This window comes from Manis pentadactyla, chromosome X (assembly GCF_030020395.1).
Source record: "Manis pentadactyla isolate mManPen7 chromosome X, mManPen7.hap1, whole genome shotgun sequence".
NCBI lineage: Eukaryota > Metazoa > Chordata > Mammalia > Pholidota > Manidae > Manis > Manis pentadactyla.
Window position 1 is genome coordinate 96,397,024 of NC_080038.1, and position 21,818 is coordinate 96,418,841.

The following is a 21,818-nucleotide window of genomic DNA, read 5'->3' on the forward strand; positions in this document are numbered from 1 at the left end:
TATAGAGGGAAAAGAAGGCCTGAATAACTAGAGGACTACTGAGATGAAAAGTGTGCCTGGTGGGAAGTGGTAGAATGGACGTCTTCCCTAATTCCCCATTCTAGAGGCAGCTCAGTGACTGATCTCAAACATAAACTACCTTTCCCCATTGAAGACTCGAAGTTTCCACCTCAGGTTAGGGCTTCATTTAACTTCCAGACTGCTTTCGGCCGTGAGAAGTGAGGTAGGGCATTAGGACCCAGCGATTGCTGTAGTGAGAGAGGTTGAATCTCAATCTCTCAATTTTTCTCTCGAGCTCCCTCCTCTCCCTTTGTCATTCTAGGTGCCTGCTGCCTCCGCAGCGTCCCTCTAGCTCTCTCTGTGCTAACTGCCTGCGCCTTAGGGTGCGCAAAGCCGAAGGATTAGTTGGGACCTGCCTTGGTGATCCCATGGCATCCCCCAGAACCGTAACTGTGGTGGCCCTCTCAGTGGCCCTGGGACTCTTCTTCGTTTTCATGGGAACTATCAAGTTGACCCCGAGGCTCAGCAAGGATGCCTACAGTGAGATGGTAAGTGAAGCAAATGGATGGTGAGGAGCGCACGCCCAAGGGATTACGAATACCCCTCCCCTTCATTCCTTCCCAGGCCACGGTCCCATGCCCTTACCTACCTTCACCCAGGAATCTCCCTACGCCCCAACAACTTTGCAGTTGGGCGGGAGCAGCTGGACAGGAGCTATTTCATCTCTGGGCTTTGCCGGGAGCAATTGTTCTGGAGCCACTGGATGCCAGTTGGGGGAGGGGTTGCCCAGTGAGTGCCTCCTACCCCCAAGTAAACCAGAAGGCTGAGATCTACGTGATACCTGTCACTGGCAGGAGCCCTTCCCTCCTCCCAGCACACCCAAAGTCCGGGCAACCAGTTTTCAAGTCTGATTCTTTCCCTTGGAGCTGAGAGTTTAGCACGCTGGAGAGCTTATTTATCCTTGGGAAGAACAAAGGGGAAAAGCTGGGGAGAAAGGACTACTAAAACAAGCAGTTTTTAGGAGCGGGAAAGGGATTCCTCACCCCGGCTGGAGACTGATGGTATTCCTTGGCCTCCTGGGCGTGCGTCTGTATCCTGTAGACAAAGCAGTCCTGGCACGAATAAAGGTCACTCAGCGCCAGCTTCTTCCCTTTGCTTCAAGGGAGAGCTGAATGTTTTGTTTTGTTTGTGGGCTAATCTGCAAAGTGTGGTTTTTCTCTTGTGCAAAATCAATTGTAATCCCAACCTTGCCTCCTGTGGTTGTCCAGGGCCCGGCCCTCTGCAGCTTTTCCCCTCTGCAGAGTTGGTATCACCGAAGGTGACTGGCCAAAACATCGCCTCTGCAACCTGGGGGCTGGGCTGCTTTCCCTAGTTAAAGGCGTGAAGAGGGTTTGTTTCTGGGCTGTGGAGTTCGAGGAGATGGCAGGGGATGTTTCCAGCACTTTCGGTCTGTTACCTCCCCCTCCCCACCCCCTGTCACTTTGCCTCTTCATTTCCCTCTTAAGCTTCTCATTGCCTTTGCCAGACTGCCAACAATGGGAGGGAGCCCATTACTGGGATCTCAAGGTCAAGAAGGAAAGGAGCTTAGGGGAGGAATGAGAAAGGAGAGAGCAAAGAGGAAAGAGGGACTCCTCCATTAGGGCAGAGGCAAGGAGGAAGGAATAGCCCCACATGGTGCCAGGAATACATAGCACTCCTGGTGCCCACTGCAGAGCCTTCCAGGACTCCTCAACGTGTGCTGCAAATAGATGGAGATTGGCAATTTGTAGGTGCTCAGAAAATGTTTGCAGGCAGCTCTGGCTTCTGTCTCAGGGTTTGAGCTGGTGCTTTCCATGTCTCCCCCACCCGAGGGTGGTCCTGGGGTCGGGGAGGGTGACTGGCACTCCAGGGGTCTAGGTCTAGCCCCAGTGGCAAATCCTCATGTGTTTCTCCTTCTCACTCCCCTCCTTCCAGCATGTTTGACAAGATGGAAATGAAATCGGGTTAAAACCAAGTACCCAAGGCAACCTGATTGGGGAGGAGAGGAGAAGTGGGGTAGCAGAAGTCACGAAAGGCAGAGTGACTGGGTGGAGAGAAAATGCCACAGTACTTTTATCTTGGTGGTAGTAGTTGGGTGTTAGATTCTGAATAAATAAATACGCTTTCCTTTACTTTTCATATATATATATATGTATATTTATATGTTGGTGTGTTTGTACCTTAGGTATTTTTAAGGTTTCCCTTAAAAATATACAGAGATATATTTTTAATATAGAGAGATATATTATCCTTCTTCAGGATACTCCCTGTGCCCCAGACCTTGCTCAGCTGCTTTAGGGTCCCCCAAGCAGCACCCTAAGTACAGAAGTAGGCTCTGCAGGCAGTCCATCTAAGACGGAGTCACTGGGAAGCTTCCTAACCAGCTTGGCAGAAACTCATCAGGAGGACCAGCAACAAATGGAGCTACAGTAGGTTTCTTCCTAGGGAGTGGAACTGTCCATATTTGAATAGGTATAATTTAATACAGCAGTATAGAACCTGTGTGTGTGTGTATGCATGTAGTTCTCTTCTCAGGGGCCTCTGAAGAAATAAAACTATGTCTAGCTGGGAGGTAGACTTCAGAGTAGTATAAAGTTTGAGCAGGATTTTTCAGTTTGCCCTTGTCCAGGGTCCCCTCCTGTGTTGAGTATTGGGTCCCAGGCTGGAGATGGCTGTCTGGCATGGGTCCGACTACATATAGCCTAGGCTAGCCCAGCTTTATTCTTGAACTCATATGAAATGGGGGAAAGTCAGTTCTAGTACAATGAAGGTGCTCGATTTATATTTGTTGAATGGATGGCTGAATGAATGATCCATTGTAGCATTATCTTGGCTGGTCACCACCCTTCAGATTTCTCCAGTTGACTCTTGATTATGCAGTTCAGAAGCCATTTCTTGCTTCTTAGAAGGGGGCAATAGACCCTCAGGATCCCAACCCTAGATCAACTGGGATCATTATCTGGGATATTCTGTTTTCCATTTAGGAGTGATTCCTCTGCTGTGATGGAGTAAGTCATGTATTGACTGCAGTAATTGTTTTAAGATTATTTACTCTTTAGAGCATCTCTGTGAAGTAGGTTCATTTTATTAGTTATTCTTATTTTACTGATGGATAAACTGATCCAAGATCATAGGGTAAGCTGTTGTTGGAACAGAGATTAGAAACCAAGTCCCTGGCTCAATACTCTTAGCAGAGTAGTCATTATTAGTTACAACTGCTTATTTGGATGTCAGAATTTACAATTGATTCTTGAAACTATCTGACACATACTTGCTCATTTTTTTGTAACAGTTCAACTGCCCCAATCCATACTTTGGGGCTTCGTTTCACTTTGAAGCCAATTTTTCAAATTTAATTTTTTTTTTTTTGCTTTTCTGCCAACTATTTTTTTCTTGTTCTAAAACCATTAGTGTTATGCTTCAGTGTTGCCCCCTCAACTTTAGCCGCAGAGAATCACTGCCAAAAACCAAACAGTAACAATGAACTTCTTTTCTGTCTCTACCAAGGAAACCCAGAAGAGTTAGTGGAAAGAGTCCAGGCTTTGAGTCAGTCATATAGGTTTGGGTTCAAGTCCTGACAGTCTTAGTGCCTCAATTTCTTCATCTATAAAATGAGGACAATAATTCCTACCTCAGAAGGTTGTTGTAAATATTGATGGGGATTATATTTGAAATTATCTGGCACAGAGTTTGTGTATAGTAGGTGTTCAAAAAATACCCTCGGTGGGGTGAGGATGATAATTAATTCTATTTTATGCAGTGTTCCTGACTAATTTGAATGATCAGTTAAAGAGATCGAAATGAGGCACGTAGAAGAGCAAGATGCTATTTTCTTGTGCCCTGGTGAATAGACCTTTATGAAATTGGCTAATATTGAAAACTCCAGCCTTGCTGCTGGGTAATGCACAGTGGCTTCCATGCAGAACTTCCAGATGTCTCTCAGAATAGCCCATTTTGTGTATGTCACCCATACCTCCTCCAGATTTAGCAACTGTCATTATGGAGCACTCTAAAGCCCACATGAATTTAACATGACTGATCACTCTCTTGACTAAATGCCCTCATTAATCCACTTGAAATTGGGAGCCAGCACTTACAAATGCTGCTAGGCAGTTTCCTGTGCAGTGATGGGGAACATATGAATGGTTGGCTTGATCTAAATTTGTTTTTTCAGCTCTTTGTAGCACTGGTTCCATTCTGTAAACACAAAAGGCCACATATGGAATGGTAAGAAAACACCAAAATCCTGTCACAGTGAAGTAATTACTATCCAAGGGACTTTGTCCCTGACGAAGAAGGACCAGTCTCTGCTTCTTTGCCTCCCTTCATAGGGAAGGTTTGTTGATTTGATGGACTTCCTTATCTGTGGCTAAATGCCCTCCTGTTTGTGTAACCATGGAGAAATACTCCAGATATATTTGGGCAGTTGATTTCATGGCCATAGGTGATCTCTTATGCTTCCAATCACGGCCGTTAATTGCTTTCCAACTAGGTAATAAGATGGTCACTCACTGATGCTTAGACTGCTCTCTGAGGTGATATGGTTCGGGTATTCCCTCAGAGAGGAAACTGACCCTGAGATGTGAAGTGACTTTGCTTAGTTTGCACAGCTATGTGTCCCAAACTAAACTACTTTGGAGCATATGCCAGGGAGCTGATAGCCTCTCACTGGCCCACAGCTGTGCTTGTTTCAGAGCGACCTTTGACTGACAGGAGGTCACATTTCTGCCCTAAGGTGCATTCTAGGAGGGATCCGCTTTGCTTTGTAGGACCAGGTTTGCCAGCTTTCTTTTCAGGTGGGCATTATATGACACTGGAAAATAGAATTGTTTAAAATGTGTTTATCAATCACATGGATATTTGGTAATTAAACATATAATGGCTTTTTATTGCATTTAAGAAGTGATCTATGATTCACGGCTCTTTCTTCCTACAGAAATTCAGGAGAATCATACTTGAGTCAGTAGATTCTGCAGCATGTACATAGCCTTTGTGGTCTAAGACAGCAACCAGGCTGAGATTTTTAGCTCAAATATATTTTTGCCAGTTGCTCTCTTCTGCTTTTGTACAGCTTTTTTCCTGTAAATCTTATTGAAGTCTAACATCTTTTCTGAAATAAGCACATAAGTATACAGCTCCAGGAATTTTCAGAACACTCCTGTGCAACCAACACCCATGTTAAGAAACAGAACATGACCAGGACCCTGAAACACCCTTCATGGCTTCATCCAGCAACTACTTCCCCAAGGAGGCAATACTATCCAATACGAGATAGTAATTACTATCCTGACTTCTACAATAAAAGTTAGTTTTACCCATTTTTTAACTTAATACAAATTGAATGATAAGGTATATTAGCCAAAGTATATTTTCTTCTATCTAATTGGCATAAGTGAACTAAAGTGAAGGAAACCACTTGCCCTGCATCCCCATTTTGTCCTGTTGCTTCTTCACATCATTTATTAATTGTGAGTGATGAGTAGTCTGAGACAGTTTTCAGCTGTTCATGTTTAATGTCATTAATATGACATCATGGACCCTGGGGTGTTAGGAAGAATAAATGACAAAAAGAAAAAAATATGATACACAAATGCTCCATATGCTCTTGACTCATGTTTGAATCATATCTCCTCATAAGAATGGACCTGCTTGATTCATCATTGTTATCATAAAACTAATTACTGTGCCTTGCAAACGTATGGATTTCTCATTGTATGGTTCATTAATGATAAAATGTGGCTGGCCCTTGGTTGATGCCATGATTCATGAGCCTTTGACTAAATCTCCAGAATACTCATTTAATTTACAAGAGGGGAAACTGAGGCAATATACTTAGCAATTCCTCCAAGCAATTTAGGGGCAAAACTAAATTTGGAATTTAGCCTATCTGAAGAATGTCAGCCCAAGGACATTGCTGGATGATTGCCTTTGATTAAAGGGGCTTGAAACATTTGACTAAACACCTCTCTTTCCTGCTTTTTTTCCCTAGAAAGAAACTATGGTTATGGGGTCTGGTCCATTGCCATAGAAAGGAAACAGTCCTTATGAAGTAAATTGCAAGAGCCTTTTGGGAGATTGACTCAGTCAACTCTTTATTCCTACTGTCAGAACAATTAGTCTTTATAGAGATCTAGTTACTATACATTCAAGACATATGACCCATCTGTTGTTAGAAGTGAGGTGGCCCATATCAAGCATCAATGGGGCTGGCAATAGTAGGATTCTTTTGATGTCTCTATCCTACTCCACAGGAAAGAGAATAAAGGACTTCCTATAATGTCCAGACCCCATCCAAGCTTAGTCCCATCTGTAACAAATTAAACATTCCCGGTCTGGAGTCCTACAGAATAGATGCTATCTATACCTACTCAGCTTTGAACTAAGGATTTGATGAAACGGCTTATCCACATGTAGTTTTGTCCTAATAAAGGAAGGAAAGAAAAAGGCCACAGCTGCATAAAAATATCCACAGCTGCAGTTTAAGAGGTTAGTTAAACTGAAAAAGTAATATGGAGTTACACCAAATGGAAGAACAAAAGATTGTTGAAGTCATAGGAATTTTATTAAAGATGTGGAATTTGGCACCAGGCTACAGATTCCACTACTGTATAGATAAGAATCTGTTCTTCGGTGATGGGTGGTTAGCCCTAGCCACAAAATGAGCATTTCCAGCCATTCAGCCAGCATCTGGAAGTCTTGGCTCCCAAATGACTGTGAGAAATTCATCTTGCCTCTTGGGTTCATCTTGTCAGAAGCATACACTTAGGATTTAGGAACTGTCTCTTGGGAAGCTTTGTGTTGCTAATTAGAAATGGTCCTTAAAAATGTTAAGGAGGCCTCTTGGGTCTAGATTTCTTTCCCTAAAGTGTCCCTCTGCTACCATCACCAGAGTGCGGAGGGGGAGAGAGTGGGCAGATGACATCTAGGTTAATAGTGAAAGGAATCAGGCAGGCTTCTCTTTACCATCAGGTGCCGCTCTCAGCTCTGCTCTCAGCTCTGCTCTGCTCCATGTGGGTCTGGCTCAGTTCAACCCAGGATTTTACTCTGCCTACTGGTCAACCTCTCTTGTAATTTCTCTCTGAAAATCCCTGATTTAACTTAAGATGGGAAGAGGGAAGTAGAATGACTAACAATTTGTATTTCTTTATATGCTCAGGAATAGGGTAGGGACTAGGGTGAGTTGCAGTTAAATGAAGACAGAATCTGACAAGGCCAGAATTAGGAAGAGGTAAATGAGGCACTGTTGTGCAAGTACAGAGTCAGATTCTGCCTTTTTTTTTAAGTTTTGATATTTTGTTTCTCATGGATATTGTTTGCCTTAGTCAATGAGTGTTTTGGTGTCCTCTTAAATTTTGTACTCAAGGCAAATGGCCTCACTCACTTCACCTTAGTCCCAGTCCTACTCAGGAAAATGAGGCTCAAAAAGGTCAAATAATTTGCGCATGGGCACCCAACTAGAAAGTGAAATAGGATTTGAAGCCAAGTCTGTTTGAACCCAAATCCAAGCCTTTTTCACTAACTTATCAGTCTTTTAACAGTCCTCATAGAGGATTATCTTGTACCACTCATGATAATTAATCCATGAAATAAAGGTGTACTCACTTGTTCAGAAGTGAGAGAAATGATTTAACATTTCTTCCAAACCTAGGCACTCTTCTAAGTACCAGATACTTCTGAGAGGTCAAGTTGGCTTTCTGCCTGATTCTTATAATACTTGTCTTGCATCTGGCATTTTAGACTGTTCTCTTAAAACTCTTGTCTGCCATGACTCCATCTGTCCTGGTTTCCCTCCTACTTTTCTGACCACAGTTTTTTCTGTCTACTTTGTGGACTCTCTTCCTATTCCCATTTTTAGATGTCTCTCACCCAATTTCCTCCACTGTGTACATTCTACCTGGGCATACTGATGACTATCCATTCTGTATCTTTACCACAGACCTCTCTTACTGAGCTGCCTACTAGGTATCTCCACTTAGATGTCTTAGAGATACTTCAACTTAAAAACTCAAACTGAGTTCCTCATTCCTTCTTGCCTCTTGCCCCTCACCTCCAACCTATTCCTTTGGATGCATTCTCAAACTCAGAGAAAGGTAACACCCTTCTACCAAGACATCAAAGACAAAGACCAGAGAATCTTGACTTCTCCCTTTCTCTCAGTGTCCCTAGCCAATAAGATATCAAATGCTGTTGATTTTGCATTCAAAGTATCCTTGCCCCTGTCCCCTTCCCTCTATCCTTACTGTCTTGCTCTAGTCCAGGTCTCTCACCTGGTCTCCTTGCTTTCAGGTGTACTACTCCCAATCCATCCTCCACCCTATCTCCAGAGGGCCCTTACTTAAAAGCAAATTCTGTTCCTCCCCATGGCTTATAGGATAAAGTCCAGCTCCACAACACAACATAAATAGTTCTGCATGATCTGATTCATACCTGTCTCCCCTGACTCATGTCCCACTCTCTTTCCTCCCTCCTCCAACCTATGCTGAATAGTGTTCAGGGACTTAGTTCACCCAGCTTCTTTGCCTACAATGCCTTTTCCTTATGGATCTTGCAACACTTCCTTTTCTTTTAAGATTCCACTCTAGCTTTTCTCAGTCTCCATCTAGGGATATTTGACCACTCTGGTGTGCCTCCACCATACACTACATAATTTTATCCAACACTCATAACACTTACTGCACATATGTATTCATATAACTATTCTTCTTACATAAACTCAAGTTTCAGAAAGGCAGGGCCTTTGAATGATTGATATCTGTACCCAGAGTACCTAATACAGTGCCTAGCACAAGGAGACACTTAATATTGAGTGAATTAATGGATACTTAATGAAAACAAAGCAGTTGGCCAACCCAATAAGACACTTGGTAAAATCTCATCAATTTACTACAAAATAAGAATCAGGCCAATCTGAATAGTGAAATATATGATTATCTATTACTCTAAGGTTAATATAATTCTATTACTTTGTAATATATCCAGTGACTCTGTTCTCTGGTCTTTGAAGTCTCCCTTTGGGCTACAGTTAGACCTTGTTCAGATCTCTACTCTATACCACTAACCATGCTGCTTTATAATGTTGTTTATAGATTCCCCTCAGTAGACTGAGAGGTTCTTGACCCTGTCTGACTCATCTCTCTATCTCCATTGCCTAATCCAAAGTAGGTGTTCAAGAAATACCTGTTGAATTAAAATGAATGAATTTGAACCAGGCTGATCAAAGCAGTGTCTTATATAGACCTGGGGATTTATCTCAATGCCCATGAAAATGACTTTTGTCTTACTGTATTTTAAATGTATATAAAAGGCTAACATGTCTGTCTATTTAAATTTTTCTGTTTGCTTAACACACACTTTTAAAAACTTTTTACAGATTTTACAAATATTAACTAAGGTGCACGGCTTTTTAAATGATCACATTCCAAATTCGGGAAGTCCACATTAGTGAGGCTTTACTGTGCCTTGCCTTACTTCATTTTGGTTGGTATTCGTATGTATCTGGGTTTAGATAAGGCAGGCACTAGAAAATGTGGAGGGGCTAAAGCTGTACTGGTTTTTTTCGGCCCACTGAATTTTCTTTTTAAATTCTTAATGTTTTTTATAATCAGAAAATGCTTTTAAACTATAATGCCAAATTCTTACCCTTGGTGCTGTTACCAAGGTTTAAATGACAAGTTTCTCAGATGTATGGTGGCCTTTTTCTTATCTTAATTCTGAGGCTTTTATTGAGCTTAGTAAAAACTGGGACACTCTTGGCTGCTGTGGAAAGTGGATGGTGGAAAAGAAGGACTTTGCTTATGTGTTCTTTGTTCTAATGCTAACATCACAGTTAATGCAGTGATTTCCTTATGGTATTTCACCCTAGAAACGTGCTTACAAGAGCTATGTCCGAGCCCTCCCTCTGCTGAAGAAAATGGGGATCAATTCCATTCTCCTCCGCAAAAGCATTGGTGCTCTTGAGGTGACCTGTGGCATTGTCATGACCCTTGTGCCTGGGCGTCCCAAAGATGTGGCCAACTTCTTCCTGCTCTTGCTGGTGTTGGCTGTGCTTTTCTTCCACCAGCTAGTCGGTGATCCTCTCAAACGCTATGCCCATGCCCTGGTGTTTGGAATCCTGCTCACCTGTCGCCTGCTGATTGCCCGCAAACCAGAAGACCGATCTTCTGAGAAAAAGCCCTCATCGCCCCCGGGAAATGCCGGCAATGCCTCCAGGAATGCAGGAAATGCCGAGGAGCAGCCCTCCTTATATGAGAAGGCCCCTCAGGGCAAAATGAAATTGTCATAGGAAAGCAGAAGTGCAAAAGTGGACCTTCCAGGCAGTTGCCTCCATGCCACCCAGGAAGATGTCAAGTGTGTGTATTTTCATTTGATTTATTGATCTTGGGGAAAGAGAAAAATATTATTTGCTAGTTAATGGATTGGCTTGTGTACATCTATACCCTAAAATGAGCTCCTCACATAGACGTATGTGCACCACCTTTAATCACTCTGGGGCAACTCACATCTTGCTGCATGTACATGTATATGGCTAAGTATTGAAGTGTATTTGTGAGATGGACTCCCAGCAAGCATGTGACTGTGAGATTATGTGTGGGAAAATGTATTTACTCTGTGTGTGTGTGTGTGTGTGTGTGTGTGTGTGTGTGTATGCACGCACATGCAGAGGAGAAGGCTCTGATCTTGTACTAATCCTGCATATGTATCTTTCCCTTTGGAGACTGATTCTAGCCCAAGGCAGAATAAAATAAACCTCCTGGAAGGAGAATCGTACTTACTTCTGGTATAAAACAAGTGATGTATTCCCATGAGATGGGGGAGTTCCTCAATAGATTAAGCTGAAAACTTAAATTTACCATTTTATGAGAAAGTTCCTTCAATTTGAGACATTGAGTTACATGTAAAATGAATCAGCCTCTGCTTTAATAGTTGGTTAAATTTTAAATACTCCATATTGAGTTTAATTAAAATAAGGAATATATGCAGTGCACAGAGAACCTAATTGTTCAAGTGATAAAATGGTAAGTTTCACCTTGCCTTTGTCCAAACCCAACCTACCAAGCTCCTTTATTCACAGTTGGAAACTGAAGCAGTAAACCTGTTACCAGACATCTTCTTCAGGTTTTCTTAAGCCAAAAACTGCCTCTCTTTCACTGTTCTCACCAGCGAAACAGGGTTTGCCAGCTGCTCCACTGTTGTGGTTGAGGGAGCAGGGATTAGTCCTGTTAGAAGTCTGTGAATCTCAAACTCTAGCTGTTCTCTTGAATCATCTGAAATTTGACAAGAGGAGCTGGATCCTTGCCAAACCGATTCACTACTCCTATTGAATCTTCACTGAACTTTGCTAGTGTAAGCAGAGATCATAGTTACTCCCTTGGTGGTCTCTACACCTCTTCATCATTCCAGTGGGTGGAGTTTAGCTGGGGGAAAAACATTGGACATGGGTTAGTTGGATTGAGCAGTATGAAAATTTGTTTTCTTCATTACATACTGCTGTTTCTCCTTGTTAGATGTGCTTTGATGGTTTTAAAAGCATTGTGCCAGGGATGGGGGTGTTGTGTGGGGGGAGTACAAATTATTGTATTTTCTTCAATGTCATTGTTCTTGTTAATTGATACCTCTGTCTTCTTATTTCTCTCATTCTTTAAAAATAAAAAAATTTTTGAAATTTGGAAGAAACTGTCTGAATAAATAATGAAAATCTGGAAAGGAAGGGTCATATTAAGGGATTCAGTCTCTTTTACTTTTGAGTCTGGATGAGGGAGAAGAAAGAGAAGGGAGAGTATACTCACTTAATATACTAATAAGGTTACCAACATTCCAATCTTATTTAAGTTCCTCCACACTTCTGCGATGTCAGCACGTAAGACAGGAAGCCAGAAAATTGGGATCTCAGTGCAGTTTCCAGGTTTGGGAATTATTCATTAGCTGATGCCAAAGGAAGGTGGAAGAATGATTTCAGAAAAAATTGCAGGTAATGTTAAATAAAGGTGAACCAGTGTCTCTCACTGTACAGGCGTCCACAAAGTGGCATAATTTCCAATGCCACAGACATGTCGCAGGGCAAGTTATTTCACCACTCAGGGTGTCAATTTATTGTCTATAAAAAAGAAGGGGATTGAAAGGTTAAAATCCCTTCCAATTTATATTTGAGTCTATGAAATGATTGGAAGCATGAAAAATGACTCAAGAAATTTTGTTTTACTAGATGAGGAAAGGCAGTTACTCATACAAAATAAACACTCAAAATCATGCATGATTAGGTAAAAGTTAATGAAAGTACTCTGAAAACCATATAACGTGGTAAAATCTGCTGTAGTCTTTCCTAAATACATCAACTTAATCTTTGATTTTTCAGCTCCCTAAGATTGAAGTTTCTTCCTACAGTTTAATAGCTATGTTTTGGCCTCAAAAAATCAGTGAGAGTCATTCCAACTCTCTGATTCCATCTCTAGCAAGACTTTAAACTAGGGACTAAACTCAGGTCTGAGATTAAGCCCTGTTGCTGTTTTAGTCCATTTCTTTAAGGTCCCTCATTCCTCGAAGTTAGGAATCTTTAACAGTTGACTGGCTGGTTACCTGCACGTATGCCTGGCTCAGGACAAATGTCCCCAGCAAACCTTGGAAGGTATGCATACCCAAAAGGGAGGGCAGATCCAGCCGGTCTTTCCTCCAACCCACCAGCTTCCTATGTGGAAGGCGACAGCTTCAGAGATCCCAGATCCTTTGACTTAAGTCTCTCGCCCAACATAAGGTAAGCAGACTTTATCGCGAAGTTTGCAGTTTCGTATTTTCCTACAGATTCAAAGTCCCAACATTTGGGGGTCATCTGGGCAAAATGATTACTGTAATTGACCTTGTTAAGTTTAAGAATCGAGACATTAATTACCCCATTTTAAGCAAAATGACGAATGCGGACATTATTAGGACAGTGGGAACGCCAGCCAATCAGTTGGCTCGAGCAGCAACTGCCACTCGCCCCGCGCTCGGGGCCAGGCGGGTGGTTGCAGGCGGCTCTTCAGAATTGGGTCCGCGACAGCGGTGGCAAGCGCGCCGCCTCGCGCCCTTTAGTTATAATTCAACCAATCAGGTTTCAGCAGAACGCGCGCCGCTCCGCCTAGGCCCCGCCCGAGTCTCCGCGGAAGCGCATGCGCGGGGCGGGGCCTGTTTATTTGAATCAGGGAGGCAATGTTTGGACTGCAGAGGCTTTGGGAGTGAGAAGCGTATCAGGTGAGGTTCTTTTAAATACCGCGCGAAATTCCGGGGCCCTGAGAGCGAAGGGAATCTCCTGACTTCTGAGCAGGACTATTCTGCAAGGTGTGGCTGGGGTCGGGTTTTCCTCCAGCCCAGGAATCTGCCCAGTGGGTCTGTCGTCAGGGCCCTTCTGGTTCTCTCCTGCCGCAGGCTGTGAAAGGGCCGATTCTTAAGCTATGGGAAGGTTCAGCTGGATAGGATCAGAAGCTGTTTAACCTCCCTTCTTCATAGAACCATAAGAAAGAACTTGGAACCTGGAATTTCCCACTGGGTTAGACTAAGACTTATTGCTTTCCTGCTCTGGCCTTATCTGTTCTAGGGATGTGGGATTGAGTAAGTGTCATTCCGACCATACCCTTGTTTTTCCCGTTTGAATCCCAAAACTTAGAAGTCATTCTGGGTTCCTCGCTTTCCTTTTCCCTATATCCAGTTCTTTTATCACGGCCTTGCTCAGACTACCTCCAAAACATATCGAATAAAATCATTTTCTACCTCTTTTACCGGTATTCCTTAGGCCTAGTTCAGATTACAGTCATACCTCTTCTAGACTTATGCGACCCTTTTAATAGGTCTGTTTCCACTCTTTGACCCTTAACATCCTATTCTCCATACTGCAGCTAAAACGGTCTTAAAACATAAATCAGATGGTATCACTCCCCTCTCTAGCACTCTTCCCTTCCCCCGTAGTTGCCATACACTTAAAATACAAACTCCTTACTCTAACCTACAGGTCCCAACTTAGTAGTCCCTGGCTGCCTTTCTGATTTCGTCTCCCATTACCCTCTACCTCTTTGATGACACAGTACCCCCCCCTCCTCTTCTTTGTTGCTATTTCTCTAACACAAAAAACTCTTGTTTTAAGGTCTTAGTATGTCTTGCTGTTCCCTCTCCATGAAATACTTTTCCACCAGATCTTCACATGGCTGGTTCCTTCTTGACATTCAGATCTCAGCTTGAAGGTCACATCAGAGAGGCTTTCTCTGAACACTTACTCCAAAGTAGCTTCACATTCCCACCCTGTTTCTATCACATCACTGTGTATTGTGGTCACTATTAGTTGTTATTTACTGACTCACACTCCTCCTTAGTCCACTCCGATAAGTTTTATGAGAACAGAGACCTTGACTGTTTTATTTTTTTATCCCTGATTTAGCATATTGATGGTGTTAAGTTATTTATTGAATGAGTGAATTATTTAACAGAGAATGTTTCTGTTCTGAGAATCCTTAGGCCACCAGTTTGACTTTTGAACTATGCAGTTTTAATTTAGCACTGACAAAGTAGGGAACATAAAAGATTAAAAACAATAAGAAGGGGTGGACAGAAAAAGAGGAGTGAGTGGAGAAAGTAAGGTGAGTTCAAGAGATGGGTTAGTTTTAAATTCACATTTTGTGATATAACCATTTTAAGAGAATTTGCAATGTTGCCTTTACTCTTACTACCCCCCTGACCTCCCACAGGAAGGCCAGTTCAGCTGGTGAATGTTACCCTGGAAAGTTCTCTCTGTTACTATTTCTGAGAAAGTTAACCTATAGGTTTTGCTGCCTGAATTGTTGTCAGGTTTTTTTTAATTGTGTACTTGTATGCTAGGTACTGTGTACTCAATGTTGGGGATGCTGGAAATTATGGTCCTTGTCTTTGTGGAGTAAAAAGTGATGGTTTGGCTGATTAATGGTAACTTGACACTTGTTTCTGTATAGAACATGTACAGTAATGTCACCTCAAAAGAAGGTTAAGAATTCTCAGGCACAAAAGAGGACTTCTCAAGGTAGGAAGAATGACCAGACTAATCTCTTGGCCTGGAAAACAAAGGAGGACCTAAGTAACTCAAAGAGCATCTCAATACATGAAAACAATCCAGTGGAAGATTATGAACTTGCTGATGATCTAACAGAAAATGCTCTGCAACTAGCAGTGAGCTACTTGGGGAAAGGTAAGAAAGGTGGTTTTCCTTATGAAAGTCATAAAACTATTCCAGAGTTTGTATTAAGGATTTTTAAAGGAAAGCACATATTTTTGTTCATCCATGCTTTTGTTTATTTAATAGACATTTACTGAGTACTTACTACACATCAGTATGCTAGGTACTAGGGACACAACAACAAAGCATGTTCCTGGCAGAGTGGTTTCCAAACTGCTGCCATTTCCAAACTGGGATTACACAAGAATCTTAAAAAAAAAAAAAAACACTGATGCCTGGATCCACACTTTGACATTCTAATTTTATTGGTGTGGGATGCAACCTGGACACTGGGATTTTTTAAAAGGCACCCTATGTGATTCTAATATGCATCAAGATTTGGGAGCCACTGCCCTAGTTTTGAAACAGCTTACAGTCTGAGTTTAGTGTTTTTAGTTAGTTTAGAGCAGGGATGCTGGGGCATGATTCAGTTTTCCTCACTGAAGGTGCTATTTCTGTTAAATATTGTAGAGTTTTAATGGGTTTGAAGGGTTTTTAGGAAGACATTTTTTTATAGAAAGTTATTTCTCTTAAGTATCCCAAATTGTAATTGTTGAGGCTGATTACTAAAAGAATTTTAAAGGTCCCACCATTTAATATTGTTCCTTTTTCCAGGTCCCATTAAAACTTCACAGAGTAAAGATAAAACCTTGGAAGAACACTTGAAAGCTGTAGAAAATGTGGCTTGGAAGAATGGGTTAACTCCAGAAGGAATTGACATTTTATTAAATGTGGCACTCAGTGGCAAATTTGGTATGTCAAGGGGAAACATTTATCATCAGTTTGCTCTGAGTTTTGCCTTCCAAACACTGAATTAGATTATTCCTTGGAATCAGTTGTAGTTCGTTATTTTTACTATTCTCTTTATAAAATCAATCTGGTAAGATTATAAAATGGACCTTTCTTCAGTTCAAACTACCTTTATGCCAGAAGTTTCTGTGTGCATATGCTGAAAATGGCTAGTTGTCATTTATCTTTATAAACAAAATATGTTGACTCTTGTCACCTAGTACATGGGAGCCATTTTTCTCTTAAGAGGCATAAATGATAGTTTAAATAATGTTGCTGGAAGGCACTTTAAGAGAACATTTGGTCTAGTTCATTGCCTTTAAGGTTCAGTTACCTATGACAAGTCCTTGTTGCTACTGTCCCATTCTAATATCTATGACTTTAATGGTAAAGATGCTTTTTCTTTTATGGAAATGCTTCCTTTCCTGTTCTAAATTCATTTGGAATAACAGAGGGAGGGGAGTTCTTAGAAAGAAATAACATTTGGCAGTATTCTTTTTACTTGAGAAGAACCTTTTAACATATTCTTATCCAAAGGTGAGGAAACTGTGGTCCAGAGTGGTTAAAGAGACTTGCTTACAGTCAGAGCTAGAACTGAGGAACGCAGGTTTCCTAACTTCCCTCTGGTGTTTACCTGGTGTTAACTCAGGTCTCCTAACTTCCCTTCTGCCCCCCACACTGCTACCAGATTTTTTACTTTTTTTGTTTGAACATTAAGACAAGTATCAAAACTGGTGCTCTGTATACTATTTCCTGGTTCTTGCCTATTGGTTTCCTTTGTGTGTTACCCTAGCATCATGTTTGCAGGGATGTGTGTGTGCTTTAAAGCAATTAACACATTACTGGCCAAATTCAATATATGACTTCCAGGTATTTTAGTTACCTAATTAGTTCTCTGTGTTTTCCTAGAAAGTTATATTTGACTTAATAAAGTTGGCTCTTGTAAATGGTTTCACATTGTTTGGTTCTAATATTTTTCTAGGAATCTGTGTTTGATCAGTGTCTATTGAGAACAATTCTCTCCTTTCTCCCTTAAAACATGTATAGAACATATAGGTGTTTTCTATTTGGAACTTCTCTTTTTTTGGTATCTCAAATTAATGGTTAGAAGGTTTTCATGATGGTTGCCAGGTCTTAAGGCAAATGCAAGCCTCTTTCAAAATGCATGTCTCAGAGTAGAAACTTACATATAATGATTCCAAGAATAAATTCTGGCTTCTAGTCTAACTTTTCACTTTTCTGTTAAGCTGAAATTTTGTGACATCAAATGTGGTCTCCTTAATTTCTTTTCTCTCTTTTAGTTATTCTACTAGATGTAGCTCTTTTGCTTAGTTGAAATGTATATTCAGGAGCAGGTATACTTGAAATGTCATCATAATTAGGTACAAAGGGACTTTAGATTCTTTAGAAATTAGTTAAAAAGTCACTGGGACATAATAGAATCTGTATTGAATTCCCCCTTTGAATTTGGTACATGTGTGAAGTGTTAGTGGTCAGACTGTTGTAAACTTAAGAGGGGTTCTGGGGTGGGAGTTGGGGAGAAAAGAGAGAAAAACAGGAAACTACAAGAGTGGAAAGTAGAGGTTTTTATTTGAGAGTATATTACCTGCATCGCAGAAAGATGGGGTAGAAACTGATACCATTCTGTTGCAGTGATGGAGGATTAGTAAGTCCAGTGATCTAATGTGCAGCATGATGGCTATAGTTAATATTCCTGTATTGAACATGAAATTTGCTGAGAGTAGATTTCAGTTGCTTTCACCACACACTCAAAAATGGTAACTACATGAGGAGATAATATGTAAATTAGCAAGAGAGGTCTTCACCCTCTGAAAAAAAACGGCATGTGTATAAGATGTTTTGAGAATGATACTTGCAGGTGACATTAAGAGCTGTTGTTTCAGTGAGTGGATGTGATCACAATGCTGTAATGTGTATAAAACAGTGGTTAAAGACATGTATAAGATATTTCTAACAATGTTGCTAGCAGGAGTTGAGAACAGTGTTATTATAGTGAACAGATGTGATTGCCACATTGTAATACATGTAAAATACTGGTTAAAGACCCATGTATCCATTTGAGAATTCTGTGTGAATGAGAAGTTGAGAGCAGTGTTTTTTTTCAATGAATGGTTGTGATCACATTATAATGCAAATAAACAATGTTTAAATTTAAAACAAGAAATTAATGAGATATTATATTGAATTCTTGAAGCCTTAATAAGCAGAAGTTGATGTAGAGTGTATACAAAGCTATTTGCAGCATTACTTCTATTACCAGATAGGAGAATACCATGGAAGCCAGAGAGCATGATGGAAAGATTGTGCCACTATAGAATGATGTTACTACCAGCTAATACCAAGGAGAGGTTCCATTCTGTTATCCTCCCTGCTTTTTTGGGTGGGATGGAGAATACAAATATATTTATTTATTAAATGTAACAGCTAATTCAAGAATGATAATCTGCTGGTAGCTTTAAATAAATGACAATTTACTGTGCCACTAAAAATAATAAAATAAAAAAGTAGTCCTTGAAATTTTTCTGTGTGTAAAGACTTGTTTTAGGTATAATTCACGTACCATAAAATTCACCCTTTTTTTCCTTTGGTGTTCAGTTTTTTTCCTCTTTTTAATTGAAGTATATGTTGGTTTCAGGTGTACAATGTAGTGATTCAACAATTATATGCATTACTAAATGCTCACCACAATAAATGTACTTACCATCTGTCATCATACCAAAGATATTACAATATTACTGACTGTGTTCCCTATGCTGTACTTTTATCCCTGTAATTATTTTGTAATTGAAAGTTTGTACCTCTTTATTCCCTTCCTCTATTTCATTCACCCGCTAACGCCAAAACTCACCCTTTTGAAGTGTGCAATTCAGTGTTTTTTAAGCATATTCAGAGTTGTGCAACCATCACCACTGATAACCAAACATTTTCATCTCCTAAACCAAACTCCATGTTTATCTTCCCTTTTTAAATACAGTATTACAGCTAAAGAATTTGCTTTATAGTTTATATTAGGAGTTAAAGGTACATTTTTCTTTCAAACCATTCTTTGTAGTGGTGATAAGAGATAATCTACTATCACTCACTGTTGTTTTTTATTGTCTTAAGTATAAAGAGATTTTTAGGACCAAGAGTGAATAATAGTAAGGGAACAATCAAGAACTAAAGTGTAGTTTAATTTAGAGTTTGTCTGCTTTCCAGGGAATGCTGTAAACACTCGGATACTGAAGTGCATGATTCCAGCAACACTTATATCAGAGGACTCTGTGGTTAAGGCAGTCTCCTGGCTTTGTGTTGGCAAGTGTTCTGGTAGCACCAAGGTAATCTTTTTGAACACTTTGATAATAAGTCCTTCAGAACCACTTAAGGGCTGGCAAGGAAGAGCCACTTACAGAGTAATGGTAGTGGCCTTTTGTGCAAAGCCTGTAGTTTTGGTACAATATAGCTTGATGTAAGAACTCTGTTCAAACAGAAATTTTTACTGAGAAATAAAGTCTATTATCCTACTTTGTGCTAGAGGCTGCTAAAACAGCCCTGAGGGGGGAATTAAGCTCTTCTGTGCCAGTTATATTTCTCTAAAGATAAGCATTTTGCCTCTCAATAGGTACTTTTTTATCGTTGGCTGGTTGCAATGTTTGACTTCATTGATCACAAGGAGCAAATTAACTTGCTCTATGGCTTCTTTTTTGCTTCATTGCAAGATGATACACTGGTAAGTAAAAACCGGACATGAGCACGTATCAATCAAATGGTACGTGTTTGCATATTGATATACCATATGTGCTTCAGAGTGCCACAAAATGTGTTTTTCCTTACTTATTTTAAAATATATCAAGCAAAAAATACAAAGAATAACATTACAAACACCCTTACACTGGTCTCTCAAATTAATAAATATAAAACTTTTTTTTATCATATTTGCTTTATATTTTCTTTTAAGGAAATAAAATGTTGAAGATAGAATTGACTCCACTTTGGAGTTTCTTTGCCGATCTAGAGCAGTGATTGCCATCTTTTCCCTTTTATACCACTTCAACAGGGTCCTTTGGGTCACGTATTCTATATTTTCTTGATCTGTACTGCAAAAACCTCATCAGAATTAATGAGGAGAGGATTGCTTTTCATTATTATGCCAACAGACTGATTTTAATTAAATAGCATAATTATTCCCAGTGAAAACATTAATAACTGTAAGAAATCAATCTACTACCCACCTGGAAGACTTTCAAGGACCATCAGTAGTTTGCAGACCTTGTGAACCATTCATCTAACTGAATTCCTTTTACTTTTGGGAAGGAAATTCATTCACTGATTTCATCTTCAAAAATTGATGTTTCCACTGTGTTTGTTGCATTGTTTGAGCTGCTATAGAAAATTCAAAGTTTAATGGAGAGTTTCTGTATTCCAGAGATTTATAATCCAGTTAGGGAATTAAGGAAAGCATATAAGTTACATAACAACTCAAGTATTAAATTAGTATATGATAAAGTTAGGATAATAATTGCTATGATATTTCCAGGAAGGAAGAGAGCAATGTAAACCAGATTTTAAAAAGCATCATAAAGGATGTGGGCATTGAGCTGGGCCTTAATGGTTGACTAGGATTTGAGATTTGATAAAAGGAAATAATGTTTGATATGACAGGAATATTTCACACAAAGTTGCAAGATGTATAAATTGTGTTTTAGGAGACCTTAAATAGATCAGACTGACTTAATTACTGTTGGTGTCAGGCAGTGGTGGTAGTAAGGCTGAAAGAGTTGGGTGAGGGAAGGTATAGGTGTTTGAATGTGATATAAGAATTCAAACTTTATCCTCTATCCAGTGGGGAAGTCCCTGAAAATTTTGGGATAGAACATGTTGAAAGCAGCCTTGTAGGAAGTTGTATCTAGTAGTGACAAACTATGAATTAGGAGAGAGGCTAGGGTCAGGAAGACTAGTTAGGAAACTAACATGATAATCCAGGAATAACATGATGAAATCCTTGACTGGAAATTCTCAAATACAGTCTGTGGACCCCCTGAGACTCCCTGAGACCCTTTCAGGAGGTCTGAGAGGTCAAAATTACTTTCATAGCAATATCAGATGTTATCAGCTGTATTCACTGTGTTGATATTTGCGCTGATGGTTTCTGCAGCAATGGTTGGTAAAACTGCTGGCCCCTTAGCATGAATCAGGTCAGTGGGACCAAACTGTAATAGTGGTCATTTTAGTCTTCACTGCAGTAAAAAAAAATGCTAGTTTCACTTAAGAATAATATCCTAAATGCAGCAGTAAAAATTAATTCATTAATTTTATTAAATCTTGACCTTGAGACATGTCTTTAATAGTCTGTATTGTATGATGAAATTGGAAATACAAACAAATCCCTTCTGCATGGTAAATTACAATAGCTGTCCTGAGGAGAAGCACTTATATGATTGAGTCATTAGCAAAACTAGCTGCTTTTTTTCCCCTGCATACCATTTTCACTTGAAAGAATGGCTGACATATAAAGTGTTACTCAGACTTCGGTATTTGTTTGATAGATGTTTTCTTGAAAATGAGCAAAGCAGACCTGTCATTTCAAAGAAAACAACTGGCAACATTTGCTTTATATTTTGTTGCCAGTAATAAAATTTGAGCTTTCAAGTGAAAATTACAAGTTTGGACAATTTGTATCTGCCACTGTGAACTTAACAGCATCCCAATACTTAAAGACTTTTCTGATGAAATTAGTAACCATATTAATGAATGTGATTTTTAGATATTGTATAATGAAGTGTGTCACTATTTAGAAGCTCAG

The 21,818-nt window shown here is 40.1% G+C and overlaps 2 protein-coding genes across 3 annotated transcripts in view; both read left to right on the forward strand.

Moving 5' to 3' along the window:
- The first annotated feature begins 284 nt into the window (after nucleotides 1–284).
- TMEM35A (transmembrane protein 35A) lies at nucleotides 285–11,684 on the forward strand. The gene is made up of 2 exons (XM_036932812.2): nucleotides 285–548; nucleotides 9,881–11,684. The coding sequence occupies exons 1-2, from the start codon at nucleotides 429–431 to the stop codon at nucleotides 10,298–10,300; spliced, it is 540 nt and encodes a 179-aa protein (XP_036788707.1). The 5' UTR covers nucleotides 285–428; the 3' UTR covers nucleotides 10,301–11,684.
- Nucleotides 11,685–13,176: 1,492 nt separating this feature from the next.
- Nucleotides 13,177–21,818, forward strand: part of CENPI (centromere protein I) — a 66,425-nt gene continuing 57,783 nt past the window's right edge. Inside the window, exons 1-5 of one of the 2 annotated variants that reach the window (XM_036932813.2) lie at nucleotides 13,177–13,242; nucleotides 14,967–15,199; nucleotides 15,842–15,979; nucleotides 19,235–19,353; nucleotides 19,638–19,745. In XM_036932813.2, coding sequence (XP_036788708.1) covers nucleotides 14,980–15,199; nucleotides 15,842–15,979; nucleotides 19,235–19,353; nucleotides 19,638–19,745 — 585 coding nt within the window. In that variant the 5' untranslated portion in view covers nucleotides 13,177–13,242; nucleotides 14,967–14,979. Of the gene's footprint in view, nucleotides 13,330–14,966; nucleotides 15,200–15,841; nucleotides 15,980–19,234; nucleotides 19,354–19,637; nucleotides 19,746–21,818 lie in introns of both variants that reach the window. The other variant, XM_036932814.2, reaches the window with a different exon arrangement.

Excerpts from the sequence above, each read along its gene's own strand:
- TMEM35A (XM_036932812.2), top strand. The coding sequence starts at position 429 with ATGGCATCCCCCAGAACCGTAACTGTGGTGGCCCTCTCAGTGGCCCTG. Across the intron at positions 549-9,880 it reads AGGATGCCTACAGTGAGATG|AAACGTGCTTACAAGAGCTA; the intron begins GTAAGTGAAGCA and ends ATTTCACCCTAG.